At 38.4% G+C, this 16,626-nt stretch overlaps 1 protein-coding gene across 1 annotated transcript in view; it reads left to right on the plus strand.

Annotated features, from left to right (window-relative positions):
• The first annotated feature begins 2,217 nt into the window (after positions 1-2,217).
• Positions 2,218-16,626, plus strand: part of mad1l1 (mitotic arrest deficient 1 like 1) — a 68,939-nt gene continuing 54,530 nt past the window's right edge. The window contains exons 1-11 of the mRNA XM_061720103.1: positions 2,218-2,332; positions 2,969-3,139; positions 3,241-3,381; positions 3,461-3,640; positions 3,719-3,843; positions 3,967-4,048; positions 4,552-4,682; positions 5,209-5,323; positions 6,892-6,953; positions 10,476-10,562; positions 12,824-12,968. Coding sequence (XP_061576087.1) covers positions 2,996-3,139; positions 3,241-3,381; positions 3,461-3,640; positions 3,719-3,843; positions 3,967-4,048; positions 4,552-4,682; positions 5,209-5,323; positions 6,892-6,953; positions 10,476-10,562; positions 12,824-12,968 — 1,212 coding nt within the window. The 5' untranslated portion in view covers positions 2,218-2,332; positions 2,969-2,995. The remainder of the gene's footprint in view (positions 2,333-2,968; positions 3,140-3,240; positions 3,382-3,460; positions 3,641-3,718; positions 3,844-3,966; positions 4,049-4,551; positions 4,683-5,208; positions 5,324-6,891; positions 6,954-10,475; positions 10,563-12,823; positions 12,969-16,626) is intronic.

Raw genomic sequence — 16,626 nt, forward strand, 5'->3', positions numbered from 1 at the left:
GTCAGATTCAGAGAGACAGCAAAGTAAAAAGTGTTAATAGCCAGTGACAGTGAGTGTGATGGATTGTGGATAGAAGAGAAAGCTATGCAAGGCAGGAAGGGATGCAAAGAGAGTGGGCACAAAAAGGCAGAATTCTCTTGGGATTGATAAAATGAAAAAGAAAGCGAAGGTGACAGAGAAAAGCTACAATGTCCCTCTGAGGATGGAAAGCCTTCCCTTTGACCTTTGTAGACAAGTTCATACTTTTTCACTATCTCTCTCTGGAGTTCACATAAGCTTTTAAAAAAAGGACCTCTGTATCTCTCCCTAGCTTTTATTTAAAGTTCTACAGATTTTTCTCAGGTAAATATTGGTGAGAAAGGACAATCGCTCTGCCCTCTTGTATCGGTCATTTCACCTGAAATTGTGTTTATTTATTTTTTTATTTATTTTTTTCAATAAGAACGCAATTTATTGCAGCCAGGGTAAGACATAAGCTAATATTTAAAACGAGAAAAATGTTTGTCTTGCAGCACAATCCAATCTCACGACAGAGCATATGATAGCTACATTTATTCAAGGCAAAAAAAAATTAAGTACTGCTGTTAAAGCAAAAAAAAAAAAGAAATCATGTATTTTTTCCAATTTCTCATATCCCTCTGTAAAAATGAAGTCTTACCTGTTGCTCTGTCAGTTATTGTTACACAAGTTACTACATCAGTGTCATGCTTAAGGGATGTTTGTGTACAGTATCTTGTTACGTACATGAATATGCACTTGGTACATATCTGATACTTCTTATTTCTGGGAGTTTGTGAAGCACATTGTGTTATATTCTCTTGTATAATAAATGCAATGCAAATAAAGTTTGAATGATGGAATTTTCTATGCAAATGCAAATTTTCTGAGTGCTTTCGTTTCTTATCACACTGATTTGTGAACATGGTTGTAAGCTCCGATGATAGTACTTTACAGAACTCAGTTTGTTTTGCAGAGTATCGATGTGCTCTGTGTTAAGAAATTCAGTACATATGTAGAACATGAAAACTAATGAGAGTTCCTGTTGTCCAGATAAGCAAAACTGTTTTTCTAGAAACTTTTGACTGAATTAAACATAGAATAGTATCATATCATCTCAGCTACAGCGTCAATTCATTAAGCACAGTGCTAAATTAATGTCATTAGTTTCTAATATGATATGCATGCAGGATGTATTCTCACATTCATACCTATAAAAGTATTTAATTTAATTTAATTTAGCCAATCTCATATTGCCATGAGTCCAAAAAAGCATATTAGGCTTAATGTAGAGTATAATGTACAACTGACCATGTGAGTCTTCTACCAGACCATGTTACCTGGCCAGTATAAAACAACTGTTACACAAATCATTGCTGCCCTCTGTAGGAGAAGATATGCAACTGCATGTGTTGTAGGTGACGGGTGATTTTCTTCCCATGTTTTTACAGTCGTTTAAATTGCTCCGCGGTTGTCGCTAATAACCTATTGGAATGAAATGTATAAACTAATTTAGTCGAGTTCGCTGGTTCTGAATTTTCATTTGCTCTCTACAGTTTCCAACACCATCACAGTTTAATTGTGTTTTTTTAATTAAGGGAACGGTTACATCTAATACCGTGTCTTATTCTTAATTTACATTTTTTTTCTCCATTTAATTTTCCATAAATGTAACCTTATATAATTATCCCGTGTATTTTCATCGACAAACGTCGTTCTAAATACATCTAATGTATTTAGATCATACATCTACGTGCTGCGTTCCATTTACCTCGGAAGTCGGAACTCGCAACTGGGAATTACGTCACAGCCGAGGTATCAGCGTTCCAGTTACAAAGTAGGTAAACAAGTTTGTAGTTCGCATATTACCACATGAAAAATGTAACTTACACTATGGCAGCATATATATGCCGAACAATACTTGTATACGACTGATTTAGTGTGATCAAAACTAGAATGAAGTGCTACGATTTTTTACGGAGCTCTCTTCTACTGTTTACAACCGGGGCAGCCATCTTGGAATGTGAACTCGGGGGTGGTGAAGACTCTCCCACTTTCCTAGTGGGAAATCCCACTTCGAGAGGCGTTTCAGTTGAAAATTCCGACTGGGAACTAGGAAATCCCCACTTCCGAGGACAAATGGAACGCTAACAACTAATAGAAAAAAGTGGAACAAACGTGCAGATGGAAATCTCGCGATGCTTCACGCATCAGTTTCGAGTTTCTGTGGAGGGATTTCTCTGCAGCTAGCTCGCTAGCTACACAGGATTTGTTTATCTATAACAAACGTGTTCTTCACAAAAAAAAAGCTCATTGTAAACTAGTCAGCTACGAGGTGAGGTTTTATGCTTCCAGATGAGACCATTTGCGGATGTTTTTGAATGATTGGCGTGCAGGAAGCTTCTGATTAGGTGCGGAAACTGTCAGTTTACCAAGACTCGCGTTTAGCTGGTGGTGAAAACAATAGTTTAAACTTCTAACATGAAAACTGAGACACGTATAAAAAGTCTCACAATAAATCAGTACCGGGGAGACTGGTCTAAATTTTGGCTTTTTTTTGGGTCCACAACGTAAAAACTGTCTAACTTGTCTTGCCCTTTAAACTTAAACTTTACTACTAACGCTGTTGTTTCAGGTCTTATGCTTTTATCTGACTGCTCTGAAGTGTTTGTACTTGAATCTTATGCTTTGACCTAAGACTGTCCAAACCAGTGCTTTTACTAGATTGAAATACTAGATAAGCGTCTTTGAGATCTTTTAAAAGCGCTCTATAAATAAAATTGATTATTATTATTACATTGATTGAAAATACATTTCAGTTGTGTTGGATCACATCACTTTTATGCAGGACATGATTACACGTTTATTTTAAAAACTATTTTATATTTGAAAATGTTTGTGTCACTGATAAATGCCATGTTTTAATATTTGTGTGGTTGTATTCTTGCTCATACTTTTGATATTTCATTAGGGAATAGAAACACCAGGGAATATCAAAATGGACTTAGAAGACGACACAACGGTGTTAACAACCTTGAAGTCCTTCAATACCTTCATAAGTCGTCCTGAACATCCGCAAAGGCTGTCAGACCGCTCAGCAGGGAGTGCAATGCTGCAGAGTCAGTACAAACGCAGCATGGAGGTATATGCATAAACCATGAGTATTTACAGCAGAGTCAGCAAAACAACATCACCATCCAGCCACTTCACTCACTCACTAACTAACCTATGTCCTGTTTTAAGCTCTTGGAGGCAGCAGAGAGGCATCAATCACAAAACCGCTTTCTGCAGTTGGACCAGGAAAAGAAACAGATGGAACTGAGTCACAAACGAGCTCGTTTTGAGCTGGAGAAGGCAGCTTCTGACAGTGCACGAGACTTGGAGGTAGAGTTCCCTTATAATACCGTCATACTATAATTAAGAACAATATAAGGTAATTTATTTACAATATTTTATTTTACAGCATGAAATGGACCGTAAACAGGAACTTTTGGGGAGAATCAAAAAGTTGGAGGAGAGAGAGAGAGAGGCAATTAAAAACTTATTAGAGCAGGCTGAAGCAAACACCACTCTTCGTAAGAACATTGAGACTCAGAACAAGAAATTGGAGGAGCAAAATACTACACTAAACACAGCAAATCAGGTAACCACCCAGACTGGTGTTGGTTTTCTGGTCATGTCTTTTATTTTATGTCTGCTCACCCCTGTAATCTGTTTCCAGACCATCACTTCTTTGAAGGACGAGATCAGAGAATCAAAGCAGAAGATTCAAGACCAAGACGCAACAATTTCAAACCAAACCATGGAAAACCAGGAACTACAGGAACAGCTTGATCTGAAACGCAGGTACACACACACACACACACACACACACACACACACACACACACACACACACACTGTTTGATGCTGAACTGGAAAAGATAATCCTGATCACATACAATTGTATCTGATTGGAATTTTTATCAGGAAGTATCAGGAACTTTCCCAACTTTGCCAAAGTCTCCAAGGTGCCCAATCCTCTTGTTCAGAGCACATAATCAAGATTAAGGTATGTTGTGCCTACACGGTTCATAATCAACCTCTCCACTCTTAAGTCTTGTCTCACTTTATGTGTGGTTGACTTCTTTTCCTGTCAATCAGAAAATTAGGGTGTAACATTGCTCTCTCCACAAGTAATACAACTGGAAATGCACTTGAATCGATTAAGTAATCATTAAAATATAGTTGGATAGTGAAAAATTAAATCTACGATATACTTGGACTTTCACATAACACCGGTAATGTGTAAAACAGTAATACCAAGAATATTGGCAGCAATCAACTTTTTGAATTATGAACATGAGAAGCTAAAACAAGTTCAAGGATGAGAATTCACCTACCACCTGCTTTGTACAAGTGACCTGCATGATGGAAATGACAAAAACCCTGTTTGACTATTTTTAAATGATGTCTGTATGTGTTTGTAAACAAAAGAATTGAATAATTTAGCATATGTTCAGAATATACAGCCACCATTTGTTTTGGCTGATTTCTCACTCTCTAATTTGGCAGGAGTTGGAGAGGCGTCTTACCCTGCAGGAACAAGACATTGCTATTGCGAAAACTGTGAAGTCAGATGTGGCCAGAGTTTCAGACCTGGAAAAGGAGCTTAAGCGCCTCAGAGATGATAATGCTTTTCTCAGGTCAGGAACATTTAAATCTTTAGTACCTCTATGGGGGTTACAATGTGACAAGTAACTGAGTTAGCATTGTCGTGGGTTTTCTTAACCTTGCTCTGCATGTTTGGTTTGATAACATTTATCCTACACAGTAAGATAGCGATGGGCAGTCCTCCAGAGAGGGCAGGTACAGGATGAGTGCGAGGGTGATTTGTGACAGGTTTGGAGACAAAGTACAATAACTACTTTGCTGAAGGCACTGCAACCCTTTGCTTGGTCAATCTCCTTTAGGATTGAGTTGGAAAGTTTTTATCATGCTAATGTGAAAGTAAAAGAGCAGAAATTATTAGGTAACACCAGCCGTGACATCAGTTAGGCGTCATCTGTAATATGGTGATGTTTACATGATGAAATATTGGTGTTTGTGCATCCTGTTACCCTTTTTGAGATCAGCGATGTCTTTAAATATTCAAATATATTGAACGTATTCCGGAGTCAGAAGTATGCAATTCATACGTTCATCATCCTGAAGTTTATTTTGTGGTTTCAGAGAGAGTAGAGAGAACTGCAGCCTGTTAAAAGAGGAGGTGGAAGGACTAAGGAGGAAGTTGGAGAGGATGGAGAAGACGAAAGAAGAGCTGGTCAATATGGAACTTGAGAAAAAGGTAAACTATGTGAAGTTGCTCAACAAGCTATACAAAACAAACTTCAGGAATATGTTTTTATTTCCTTGTTTTCCCAAAAGTCAAAATCAGAAAAAGTTCAGACTTTATGGGAATGTGTAGGTAAAAAAAAAAAAAGATAATTAATATATGAATTGATAATTAAAAGAGATAATTTCTTGAATTTCCATCACTGTGTTTTAGAAATTTAAAGAACAGTTGTCACTTGGCTATTAAAATAGTAATAAACTTTACTTCTCTTTCATTGTTTTCTTTTTTTATACAAACGGGTAAAGTTTACCATCTATTTTTAAAGCAATAAAACCTCAAAACACAAAAAAAAATGCAATGAGCCTGTTATGATCACATTAGTTTTAAACTTGAGGAACACATGCATGCACACACATTCTCAAGCTGAGCGGTTCAGACCAGTTATCACTGTACTCGACACCATCAGAGGTAAATTTAGGCCACAAATTATAATTGTAATTTAATTGTAATTTCTCCCTTCAATCACAAAAACAATGCTATCTAGAAAAATTGTCAAGATCACACTGTTTTTGGTCAAGATCTTTTAAGGGATCATTCTAGTGGCTCTGCCAGCATTTGCTACTGTATGTTGTCATTTTTATTTAGTCTGAAATTATAGTTTCATTTGTTTTGGTTCATTTTTACTTTTAGTTCATGTGTGAATTTACAACATGTTCATGTTGAGTAAATGCATCATGTATCAAAAGTCAGTGGATAGTTGCTTTAGATGATTTCAGTAGTGACCAAAATGATAGTTATTATGCTTTTCTTTGTTTTTAGATAGTCAAGCAGCCTTTAGTCCGTTTGCAAAGTAGGTGCTGCAGTGACAAATAATCAAAATGAAACTGCAGATTTGTTTCTGCAGCTCTTAATTAATGCTCAGTGTTCCGATTGGATCTGTATTTTGTTTTCAGAGAGGAAATGGCAGAAAATTACTCTCACAACGGTAGGAAGTGGCAAAGGGAAGCAACATAAGACTCTGATGAGTTGATGTTCGTTCTCGCTGTGTTTTTCTCCAATCGCCATGGAAGCATGATTTGTTCATTGTGTATGCTGAAAATGACCCTGAATTCTCTGACGTGAAATCCTTTGTTTAGAAAAAAAAAGGGAAAGAAGGTCCCATCACTCCCACGTCTTGCTGTCATGCTCTCCCAGAGGGCTTTGTCAGACAGTTTTCGAATCCCTGCCTTATGAACTGTGTAAAATAAAATAAAGGAAACCGCAAATATGAAACGGCTGAAATCCTATGTAAACTGTGAGACCTTTTACAATGAAAATCAAAACTGTATGACTCGTCTTCCTTCTTGCTTAACTCATTTCCCTGTTTCAGGATTTGATGGAGCTGTTTTGCATATATTATATATATGGCGTGATATAAATCTAGTGTTTGATGATTCAATTTCAAATTTAAATTTCCTTTAATATTTTAGAAATAAATGTTTAAATCTCTAAATATGTTTTCACTCTAAGTATATTGATTTCGCTATCTCTAAATCTGTCTTTGATAAGGCTTCAGTGCTTCATGTTTCATTTATTTTTAGGTGTTGGCTGAGAAGCTCCAAGCCTGGGAGAACCTTGGCCAGTCTACTGGACTCAACATAAGGTCAGTCACAATTTGAAAATGTAAATTACTGGGTGTTGGTGCATTTTGTCATCATTTGTAATGACTGAAATACCACTAGGTGGAGCTTTTGCCATTGCAAATAAATGTGCCTCATCATTGAAGAGTCATTCCATCAGTGTGCATTGTCATTGGTTTATTTTTGTGTGTGCGCTGCATGTATCTTCATATTTTGCTGTTGAAACAAGCGCAGAGACCTGTGCACATACATATAAATATACACCGTATCCTTTGTGATTAACTCTTGCTGTGGTTTTAATGGAATAGTACAAAGAATAAATCCACACGGTCCCGTGTGTTTGAGAGCATGTATAAAGGTGCTACACATTTCTTTTTAGGGAAAAAGGGAAAAAAATATTGGATGCCAGGACATGATGAAAAAGAAAATCAAGTGGAACCAAAGCAGCCTGTGAACCAGTTGAATTTGGGACTTCGTTAAATTTGCTTTGGCAGAATGCATCTGGTTACCTTCTGTTTTTCCAGCTGGTCTGACCCTGGCCAGCACTACCACAGTTGTTTATCTTTTATGCTTTGTGTGATATAAGATTGCACAGAGGAGCGATGCAAAGGCATGTCACCCTGTGCATCATCATTTCTTTGGTTACATTGGTTGGTTGTCCAACCGGAGGCATTTTGGTCTGTAACTCACATTGAGGCATCTTCATCAAAAATCAATATAGGAGATAATTCACACTTTGTGCATTTGTGTGCTGATGCCACATCAAAATGAATCCTGACGTAAAGCTTCATTTGGGTACATGTTAAAGGATAATGGAAATGTTATTTAATTGTTTAAAATTAATAGCATTTGCTGTTACTCAGAGACCTATGAGGATCTCTGAGGATGTAATTTCAATCTCACTTTAAAATCCTGGTACACTGTTCTAGTTGTGGTGTCACTCATTTTTCAGAAAATCCAACTAGGCTGTCTTTCTGGTGAAATTGAGTTGAAATTTAAAACCCTTTCGAAAGTCAGGTGTGTAAAGGTACAGGTCATTTACTGCCTGAGTGAAGTCAATTTATAGAAAGGAGAAAAGGGTAGGGTGGGGGCACAGGTGATGTACTAATCCAACAAAAAAGGGCCTAGTGCAGCCCTGAAATCAACGTTCACAAACACCTTTGAACTCATATATTTGTTTGTATGGAGGTTGTTAAGCGGATGTTTAAGAACTTCAGTGAACTCTTTAGTTGTAGAGCATTAGTGACTGTGCAGCATGTCTTTAGCAGGTGTTGGACCTAATCTGTGATTTAAAAAAAATGTGGTCTTCTGCTTCACGGCTGAGCTGCTATTGTTCCTAAAAGCTTCCACTTTCTAATATCACTTACAGTTGGCTGTAAAATACCTAGTGGCAATTACAATTTCACAAACCATCTTATTGCAGAGGAGGCATCGGTGGGTTATCTCAGTCCCACACTTTGAAGTCACTCAGCTCTTCAGAATGATCAATGTTTGAACCACTCGATTTCATACACCTGTGGCGGTAACAGTTCTGATTAAAACATCTGAGTTGAATATTTAGCAGGTGTAGCTGAATACATTTGTCCTTTTGTGCAAGTCAGGCAGTGCTGCACTCCATGTGGCCCTCTTGATAGTGCATCTTGTTCTGTAACAGTGTGGTGGCTGTAGTTGTGACCATAATGTAATTCTTACTAAAATATGAACTTCTTATAATTAATGCTTCGGTTACTCATCTCTTTTTAACTTTCATTAAACAAGTCAAACTTTAGTGTTTAAAAGAATATCAGGTGAAGTAATTCACATTGCTACCATAGTTGAAGAATTTGGTGGCACCAAAGGTTTCACTTTTTACCATTTTGTCTTTTTTTTTTTCTTCCAAAGACACAATAACTTTTGGACAGAAAAGACAATCATGGAAACTGCCTGGTGAAGTAGACAGGGCTCAGAGCCACAGCTTGAGCTTGCCAGCTGCTGGCTGGGTGCTCCTAGTCATTTGCTGTCCTTCTGTCATATGGTTTGATAACATTGTGTCTGCTGATGCACGGGCCCATGGTTGATAATTGAAAATAAAGTTGACAGATTTGGAAAATATTTTCTTCTAATTAGGATGCTTAGGGACAGTTGATGGAAATATACGGTAGGGTGTTGAAGAAATTATTGGGAAATGCGTATGTCTGAGAGAGAGAGACGGAGGTCTTTCAATTACTGGAGACATTTTTTTTATTCAAAAGTTGTATTACATGCACTTCCACACTTCGTGTCTGTGCAGTTCCTATGATCTTCTGGTTAAAAGTGTTTTTGTTGTATATCATCTGTTGAAGACTTTTCTAAAGATTTTAACATCAAACCTCTTCAATGAGCTCCCTGTTGCAAATATCTCATTGAAACTAAAAAAGGTTAGATATCTTGTGTTTGATTTGTGAATTATTATTGACCAGACAACTGACTACACATTTGGAATATAATCAACACTTTCAACTATTTATTTGTTAAACTTGTGGGATGGAAACACCTTCTGTCAGGAGAATTTGTGTCCCAAAACATTTGAAACTGCCATGCTGTGCCCCTCCAATGTTTTGCATTTAGCCAACGGTATAAGTTATAGTTCAAATTGGAGTATTTTCTTTCTTTCTCCACATCACAAACTCGTTTCTATATTTTATCTGAAAGTCTGTTGGTAGAGTAGGTATTTAAATATTTTAAAAAACATAAAAATTGTATGTAACATGAGATTTACTCACAGATGTCTTCATACTCTAAGATAGAGGTGGGGAGACAGAAAACATGAACTGTGGGAAGTGTGGTCATGTCTTTGGTCTTATAAATTATTTCTTAAATTCAACCCACAAGATCTAAACAAGACTCTGAAATCTGGTGTCTGTCGCTCCCACCGTCTACTAAAGTGAGAGCTTTAAACTCGACCAACAGCAGACTCGCAGTCCCCTGCCAGTGCATTTATGCTCGACGGTTACACCATGTAGCTATTCACAACATCTCGCCGAATAATCTGCAGCCTGTGACTTGTAACATCAACACAGGTGACTGGCTTGTGGTCTGAAATATTTTACTTTTAACCTAAGGTTGTCAGTGAACCCCCCCCCCCAAAAAAAACAAAGAAAAACAGGCCTTTTTCTATATTGAATTTCCCTGATGTGTATTACTCCACAACAGATAAAGATATTCCAGCATCAACATATTGCACAGGTCTCAGAAAATTGTGAAGTTTACACTTTTGGAGGTATTTTTTACTTACTAATGAATACTTTTGGTTTTGCCTGTCATTGTGTGTTTCCATTTTGTTTCCTGTAAATTTTCCCTTCTGATGGTTTGACTCGTAGAGGAGTGACTGCTATGTAGCTCACTGTTCTCCTCTCATCGCTCCCTCTGTTTCCCAGCTTAGGAGTGGTCACCAAACAAAACAATATGGAAAATAGGGCTGTTTTCTTCTGCTCTGTCCTTTCTGCTTTATGAGTCATATTGATTTTTTTTCTTTGTGTGTGTACACATGTCTAATGCCAACTACTCTGGGCTGTGCTGGTCTGCAGGAAACCAGAAGATCTATCCAGGGAGGTGATTCAGATCCAGAAGAGAGAAATTGCTCTGAAGGAGCTGAACTACACACTCAGCAGCGGGTAAGACACACTGACTCGCACACAAAATCCCTTCTCTCGCTTCAGACTTATTTCTCTCGTTCCGTCTGCCTCGCAAATGTCTCTACCCTATGTATATAATGCTCTTAATTGTCGCAAACTTAATTAAACTGCTCCTGATTCTGATAGCACTACTGACAGTAATCATCGGCACAGGGAGTGTATGTGTGAAAGCTTGAAAGTGTATTGGAGGGAATTCACTAATTAAACTTGCCCCGTTTAGACAGAGGTGACGTCTGTAGGGTAGACTGGGAGCATGCTCTAGTATGCTGCATAGGGATGGGAATCGAGAACCGGTTCTTGTTGAGAACTGGTTCCCAGTGTTTCAATTCCTTGGAATCGTTTGCCTTTTTCGCAAACGATTCCCTTATCGATTCCAGTGACGTCACCAAGCACGTTGCGCAAAGTGCGCATTCGCGCCCAGCAGGAAAACACGGGGACAAAGCGTCATAAACGCTCGAAAGTTTGGTTACATTTTACCAAAAAGGATGACAACAGGGGACAATACTTGCAATGTGGACATTTCAACAAAGGGGGGAAACTGTTAGGGCTCGGCCGGCTGATGCGCTGGGAGTGCGGAGTCAGCCGGCGTGTGGTAGAAGAGCTGCGCGCTCGGCCACGTGCCGGGCCGCTCCGGCGGACAGCGGAGCTCCTGACACAGCTGCAGCGCATCAGCTCATCTATGGGAGAAGTTAAAGAGCAGTCACCGCTAGCTTCTCCTTTCATCAAGGCAGGGAAGAGTATGACTAGGGTTGCCACCTTTCAGAAATAGAAATAAGGGACGCCCCGATTTCAGCGGCGCAGGCGCCAAAAAAAGGGACATCCTCAAAACTTCTAAAATGCACAGAAATGTATTTATTTTATATGAAAAAACAAAACGCTTTGATTTAAAGTGCTTTAATAGCATTGAACTTGCATGATTGTACAGACAGCCAACCATATAGCAACTGAAATAGCCTCCTATGCTGCTATGCTTGTTTGTCCACATCGCCATGTAGAATATAGCTACAGGTGATGGTCGGACAATTAGAATATGGTGTAAAAGTTAATTTATTTCAATAATTCAACTTAAAAGGCGAAACTAATAAATTTCATAGTCTCATTACATGCAAAGAAAGATATGTTAAACATTTATTATAATTTTGATGATTGAATTGTTTATTGATTTCATAAAGTATTCAAATGTTTTACTTGGTATTTTCATAAACTGTGAGTCATAATCATCAACATAACAAATAAAGGCTTGAAATATCTCACTTTGAATGCAGTGGGAAATAATATATTTGTTTCACCTTTAGTTGAATTTACTACGAATGAATTTTTTCAATATATTCAAATTTTTCAACCTTCACCTGTATGTTATGACATCAATAAATAAGAGCATAATAATATATGTCCGTATTTATTCAATACGGAACGCAACTTTTAATTCCAAATTAAGTAAAGATTCCGTATTTTAAGGGACAAGGGTGGCAACCCTGAGTATGACCCATGTAACTGGACATTCTTGTGTAATTGCTACAAAATAATTTTTTGTATTTAGTTAATTTCTACAGAAGAATATTTATTTTATATTAAATACATATTTTATATTACAAATAATTTTGTGGGGACCCCCTGGCACACCATCGAGGAACCTGAGGCTGGGGGTGTTTTAAGACCTCACTTGTATTTTTTTGTTCAAAGATATAAAACAAAGTTGATACTAAAATCATTTGTTCTTCTTTTTTCCAAATGAGAATCGATAAGAGAATCGATAAAGAATCGAATCGTTAAGCAGAATCGAAAATGGAATCGGAATCGGAAAAATCTTATCCCATCCCTAGCAGCTGAGTCCAGCTAAGAAAGCTTTCCTTGGTCAAAAAGCACTGTACCTCAACTGAGCATATTGGACCGATTAAGAAGCAGAATGGAAGAGGGATGAATGTGGGAGGGGACGGTAAAGAGTGTGCGTAGTGTAATTATTGGCCTTTGGTATAATTACAGTCCTATTGATCAGACATTGCACTAATCTCTGCTGCAAATGATTTTTGGACTCCTTGTCTAGGAATTATTTGGTGTCAGTCAGGTAAGTTGTCTCTTAAGGGCCATTATTCCAAACCGGCAATAAATTGCTTTTTTAAATACGTCTGAATATCCAACCCTAATCGGCTTGCTTCCCTTTTTCCCAGGTGCCTTTTCTCACCTTATTGACATGCATACGCAATTACTTCCCCATTTCTATGTTTGTTCTGCTCTGTCAGCGCGAGGAGTGTGGAGCGCTCACAGTCTGAGCTTCGTGCAGAACTCAACAAGCAGTGCAGCAAGACTCTGGAGGAACAGAAAAAGAGAGAAGCACAAGATGCTCTCGTCCGGCGACTACAGAAACGAGTACTACTGTTAACCAAGGTACTTGTAATCCCGAAAAGGCAAAACATGCCAACACGTCAGCAGTTTGCTCTAAAAAAAAAACTGTGGGAACACAGTAAAGACTCACATCTCAAGGCCAACACTGAATTCTTAATCTTTCCTTTACTTGGATGCTCCCAAGTGGTCAGTGGATGTCTTGTGATTCTTCTCACCGTGTTTCTTGCTTCATCCTACACTGCAGTCGTTGACTCCACCTCCCTGTGATATTGATTTCTTTGTGCATGATGACCTAGAGAATAACAAACACAATCTCCTGGTACATGAATAACATACACCTTTTCCAATCCGACAGGATTGAATATAACATGCTCAAAAAATGTTTTGAGAGATAGTGTTTTTAATCATTTGCATTTTTTCCAAGGATTGAGTCTTTGGATGGGGAAAAAAATCTATATTTCAGTTAGTGTATCACAAAACAATACACGTTGCAGTTGTTGATCAGTACTGGTCTTTTTAATGCTACAATCCTCCTGTTTCTTCCAGCATAGGTGAAGTTCTTTTTAACGAGCCATAATGGTCAAAAATATTCATGCCTTTCACTCAACCATATCCCCAACTGCTCAAGTGGTGTTGGTCTTTTATTTATCAACTTTCTTCATCAATTTTACATAATTCCAAGAAAACCGCAGCACACTAATGGACTAGCTATGACAGGGTTGAAACCAGCTTTCATCCATTAACTACCACCTATCCAAGTTTGGGTCACGGGGTCAGAAGCATAGTCTGGGAGGCCCAGACTCACCGCTCCCTGGCTCCTCTAGCCCTTCCTAGGGAATACTGAAGCGTTCCCAAGCCAGAATCTGTCGAGTGTGTCCCTGGACTTCCTCCCAGTTTGACATGCCCAAAACACCTCCACAGGGAGGCCCAGACTTGCCGCTCCCCAGCTACTCCCTCTAGGCCTTCATAGGGGAATACCAAGGCATTCCCAAGCTAGAATCTTTCCTGTTTGTCCCTGGACCAACCCCTAGTTTGGAAGGCACACCGGCGATATCTTAACCACATTCCAAAACTACCATCTCCTGGTTTTTCATGAACTAGCCGGTTGAGATCTCTCCTGAATGACAGAACTTCTAACCTATCTCGAAGGGAGAGTCCAGCGACCCTGCAGAGTAAGCTCATGTCAGCCGCTTGTACCCGCGATTGGTACGACTTTTGGGTCATTACCCACAGTTCATGACCATGGATGATGGCAGGAACATAGAGTGGGGGAAAAAAGAGACTCGTCTTTTGGTTCAGCTCTCTCTTCCCAGAGCAGACGCCGCATAACTGTAGATGCCCCATCAATCTGTCGGCTGATCTCCTGCCCCATTCTTCCCTCACTAGTAAACCAGACCCCAAGGTACTTGAGCCATGAAGGGGAAAAAAACATATCACAAGCATTCAAGGCAGCACCTCGCTCCCAGTATATCACAAGCCCTTTTTGTAACTCACTGACCCGTTAAAGCCGGAGTCTCTGGTTCACGTACTTGGAAAGTGGTTTACATTAAAGCAATTTTGGGGAAAAAGGTGGACGATGATAACGGCAACGATCATTTTATCACTCCTCCCATTCCCTGTTTTAAATGAAGGGTTTTTATCAGAGAAAAGCTGGCAGATTTTTGATTAAGATTTAGGGAACATTAATGGACAGTAAACAGCCAAAGGGCGTGGTGGCTTATATTTGGAACAAACACTGACCTCCAAATGTACAGTGATGCGGTGAAAAAGAAAGTACACCCTGCTGCAAGTTGTATGAATTGGTTCAAAATGAAAGAAAGATCTGGTCTTGAAAATAAGCGACGAATCTTGACAGATTATACAGTGCCGTTGGAGCCATGACTCTGTAGCTTATATTACTACCTTTGTGCAGCAATAGCTGGAAATAATAATATGCAGTTGTTTAATGGTGAGTTATATGACATTGCTTGGGCAACACATTGATGAGCATATAGAGGGCAAGTGGGCTTCAGTGTCTGATTGTAGAGAAAAGCAATGCATATAAAGAGAGGTAACGTATGGAATAGTGACTGTGAGTATATGTGCTAATGGTTGTGAGAGAAACGCACAGCAGAGCTCTTTGTAGAACTTAACAAGGTTGAAAAGCAGAGCACTTATAGTGCAAAACATTTCCCATCCACCCAACAAATAATGTTGAATTATGTATAATTCATGTGGTGTTTTAAATGAACCCAACTAGGTGTTTTTCTTTGAGCTTTTTACCTTTTTATTTGATAGACACAGTGAAGTCTTTATAATGTCGAAGGGATAGAACTGGAGTTATCTTTGCTTTATAAATACTGATCGAATCTTCAGATAGCAGATATTCTGCTAATATGGCAGGACGATATCGGTCTACTGATGGGATTTTAGATTTAGGAATTACAGTTTAAGCTTAAAGTGTCTATAAGGCTATGCTGTATAGCAACTGGCATATTTTACATACTGTTTTTTGGTATTAATATTTATTATTAAGATTTATATATGATATATTTTTTTTATATTTGAGTCTCAATTTCAGACAGTTTCCCAATTTAGCCTTGCTGATGATTGATGATTAGGATTTCAGTGACCTTCTAGATTCAAGGATGGTGCTAAGCAGCTTAATGTTTGTGAGAGATTTTTAAAAGTCTGTCTTCGCCAAAACTGATTTTCTTAATAATACAGAGTTGGCTGCAGAAGACGAGGGAAGAGAGGGCATCTTTTCTACTCTAGCAGATCATATTTTTCTCACAGGACCTAATGGCACTGTTAAATTTGAACATTACTCATATGAGTTGGGATTTTCTTAGGAATTTTCAGCTTACATTTTCTGTTTAAAACAAGGTGGTTATTTCTAGTGTCACAGACACCATGACTGGTACTATGTTCTTGTTGTAGTTTTTAATTAGTAACCCGAGACACTACATTTAGTCTAGGTATCCAGAGTAGAGGTGGCTGAAATGGACCATGGTGAAGACGGTGTAATGATTTAGAAGCAGTTACGCTGCACCAGGCCTTGCTGCTTTGCTGTGTGAGAATGGAAATTAACAAACCATTTCCACTTATTCTCACTCCATCACCCATAATCACACACACCCCTTTCTCCTAACACATCGTGCTCTTTAATGTGTACTGCAAATACGTTAATTCTTGTTGAACACCTTTTTAATGTTTTGTTTTGGTTAAATCAAAATGTGCACAATGCATAATGTGCAGGCATTAGGATGCTCACGTACAACAACCATTCAGACTCAGACCTACTGACTTGCGAGTTATTTGGGTGACAGTATGCCAGTTTTTGAGTGACATTTGCGAGGATTTCTTCTCAACGTGCTCGACTAGTATCAAAGAGGAACATTTCGTCAGAATTTTTTTTTTCTTTTTCTTTCAAGAGGTGTTATGGTATAAGTAATTTGCAAATACATTTCTCTGTCATGACTCTGCTCTGATTTTATCTATTCTATTAATTTATTTTCTTTTGTTCTTCATCCTTTATTTCCAAAAACATTTTGCCTTTGTTTAATATGATCATAACCCTAAGCTACTCTCATCACACCTTGGATAAAAAGGCACATTCTATTTTTGTCCATAGATTTAAATGTTAGTATCATGACCGTATGAACAAATCCTGGAGTCCTTGAATCCAGTCCTGGACACAGACGTCAGGTATAGACTTCCA

This window comes from Cololabis saira, chromosome 1, assembly GCF_033807715.1.
Source record: "Cololabis saira isolate AMF1-May2022 chromosome 1, fColSai1.1, whole genome shotgun sequence".
Lineage (NCBI taxonomy): Eukaryota > Metazoa > Chordata > Actinopteri > Beloniformes > Belonidae > Cololabis > Cololabis saira.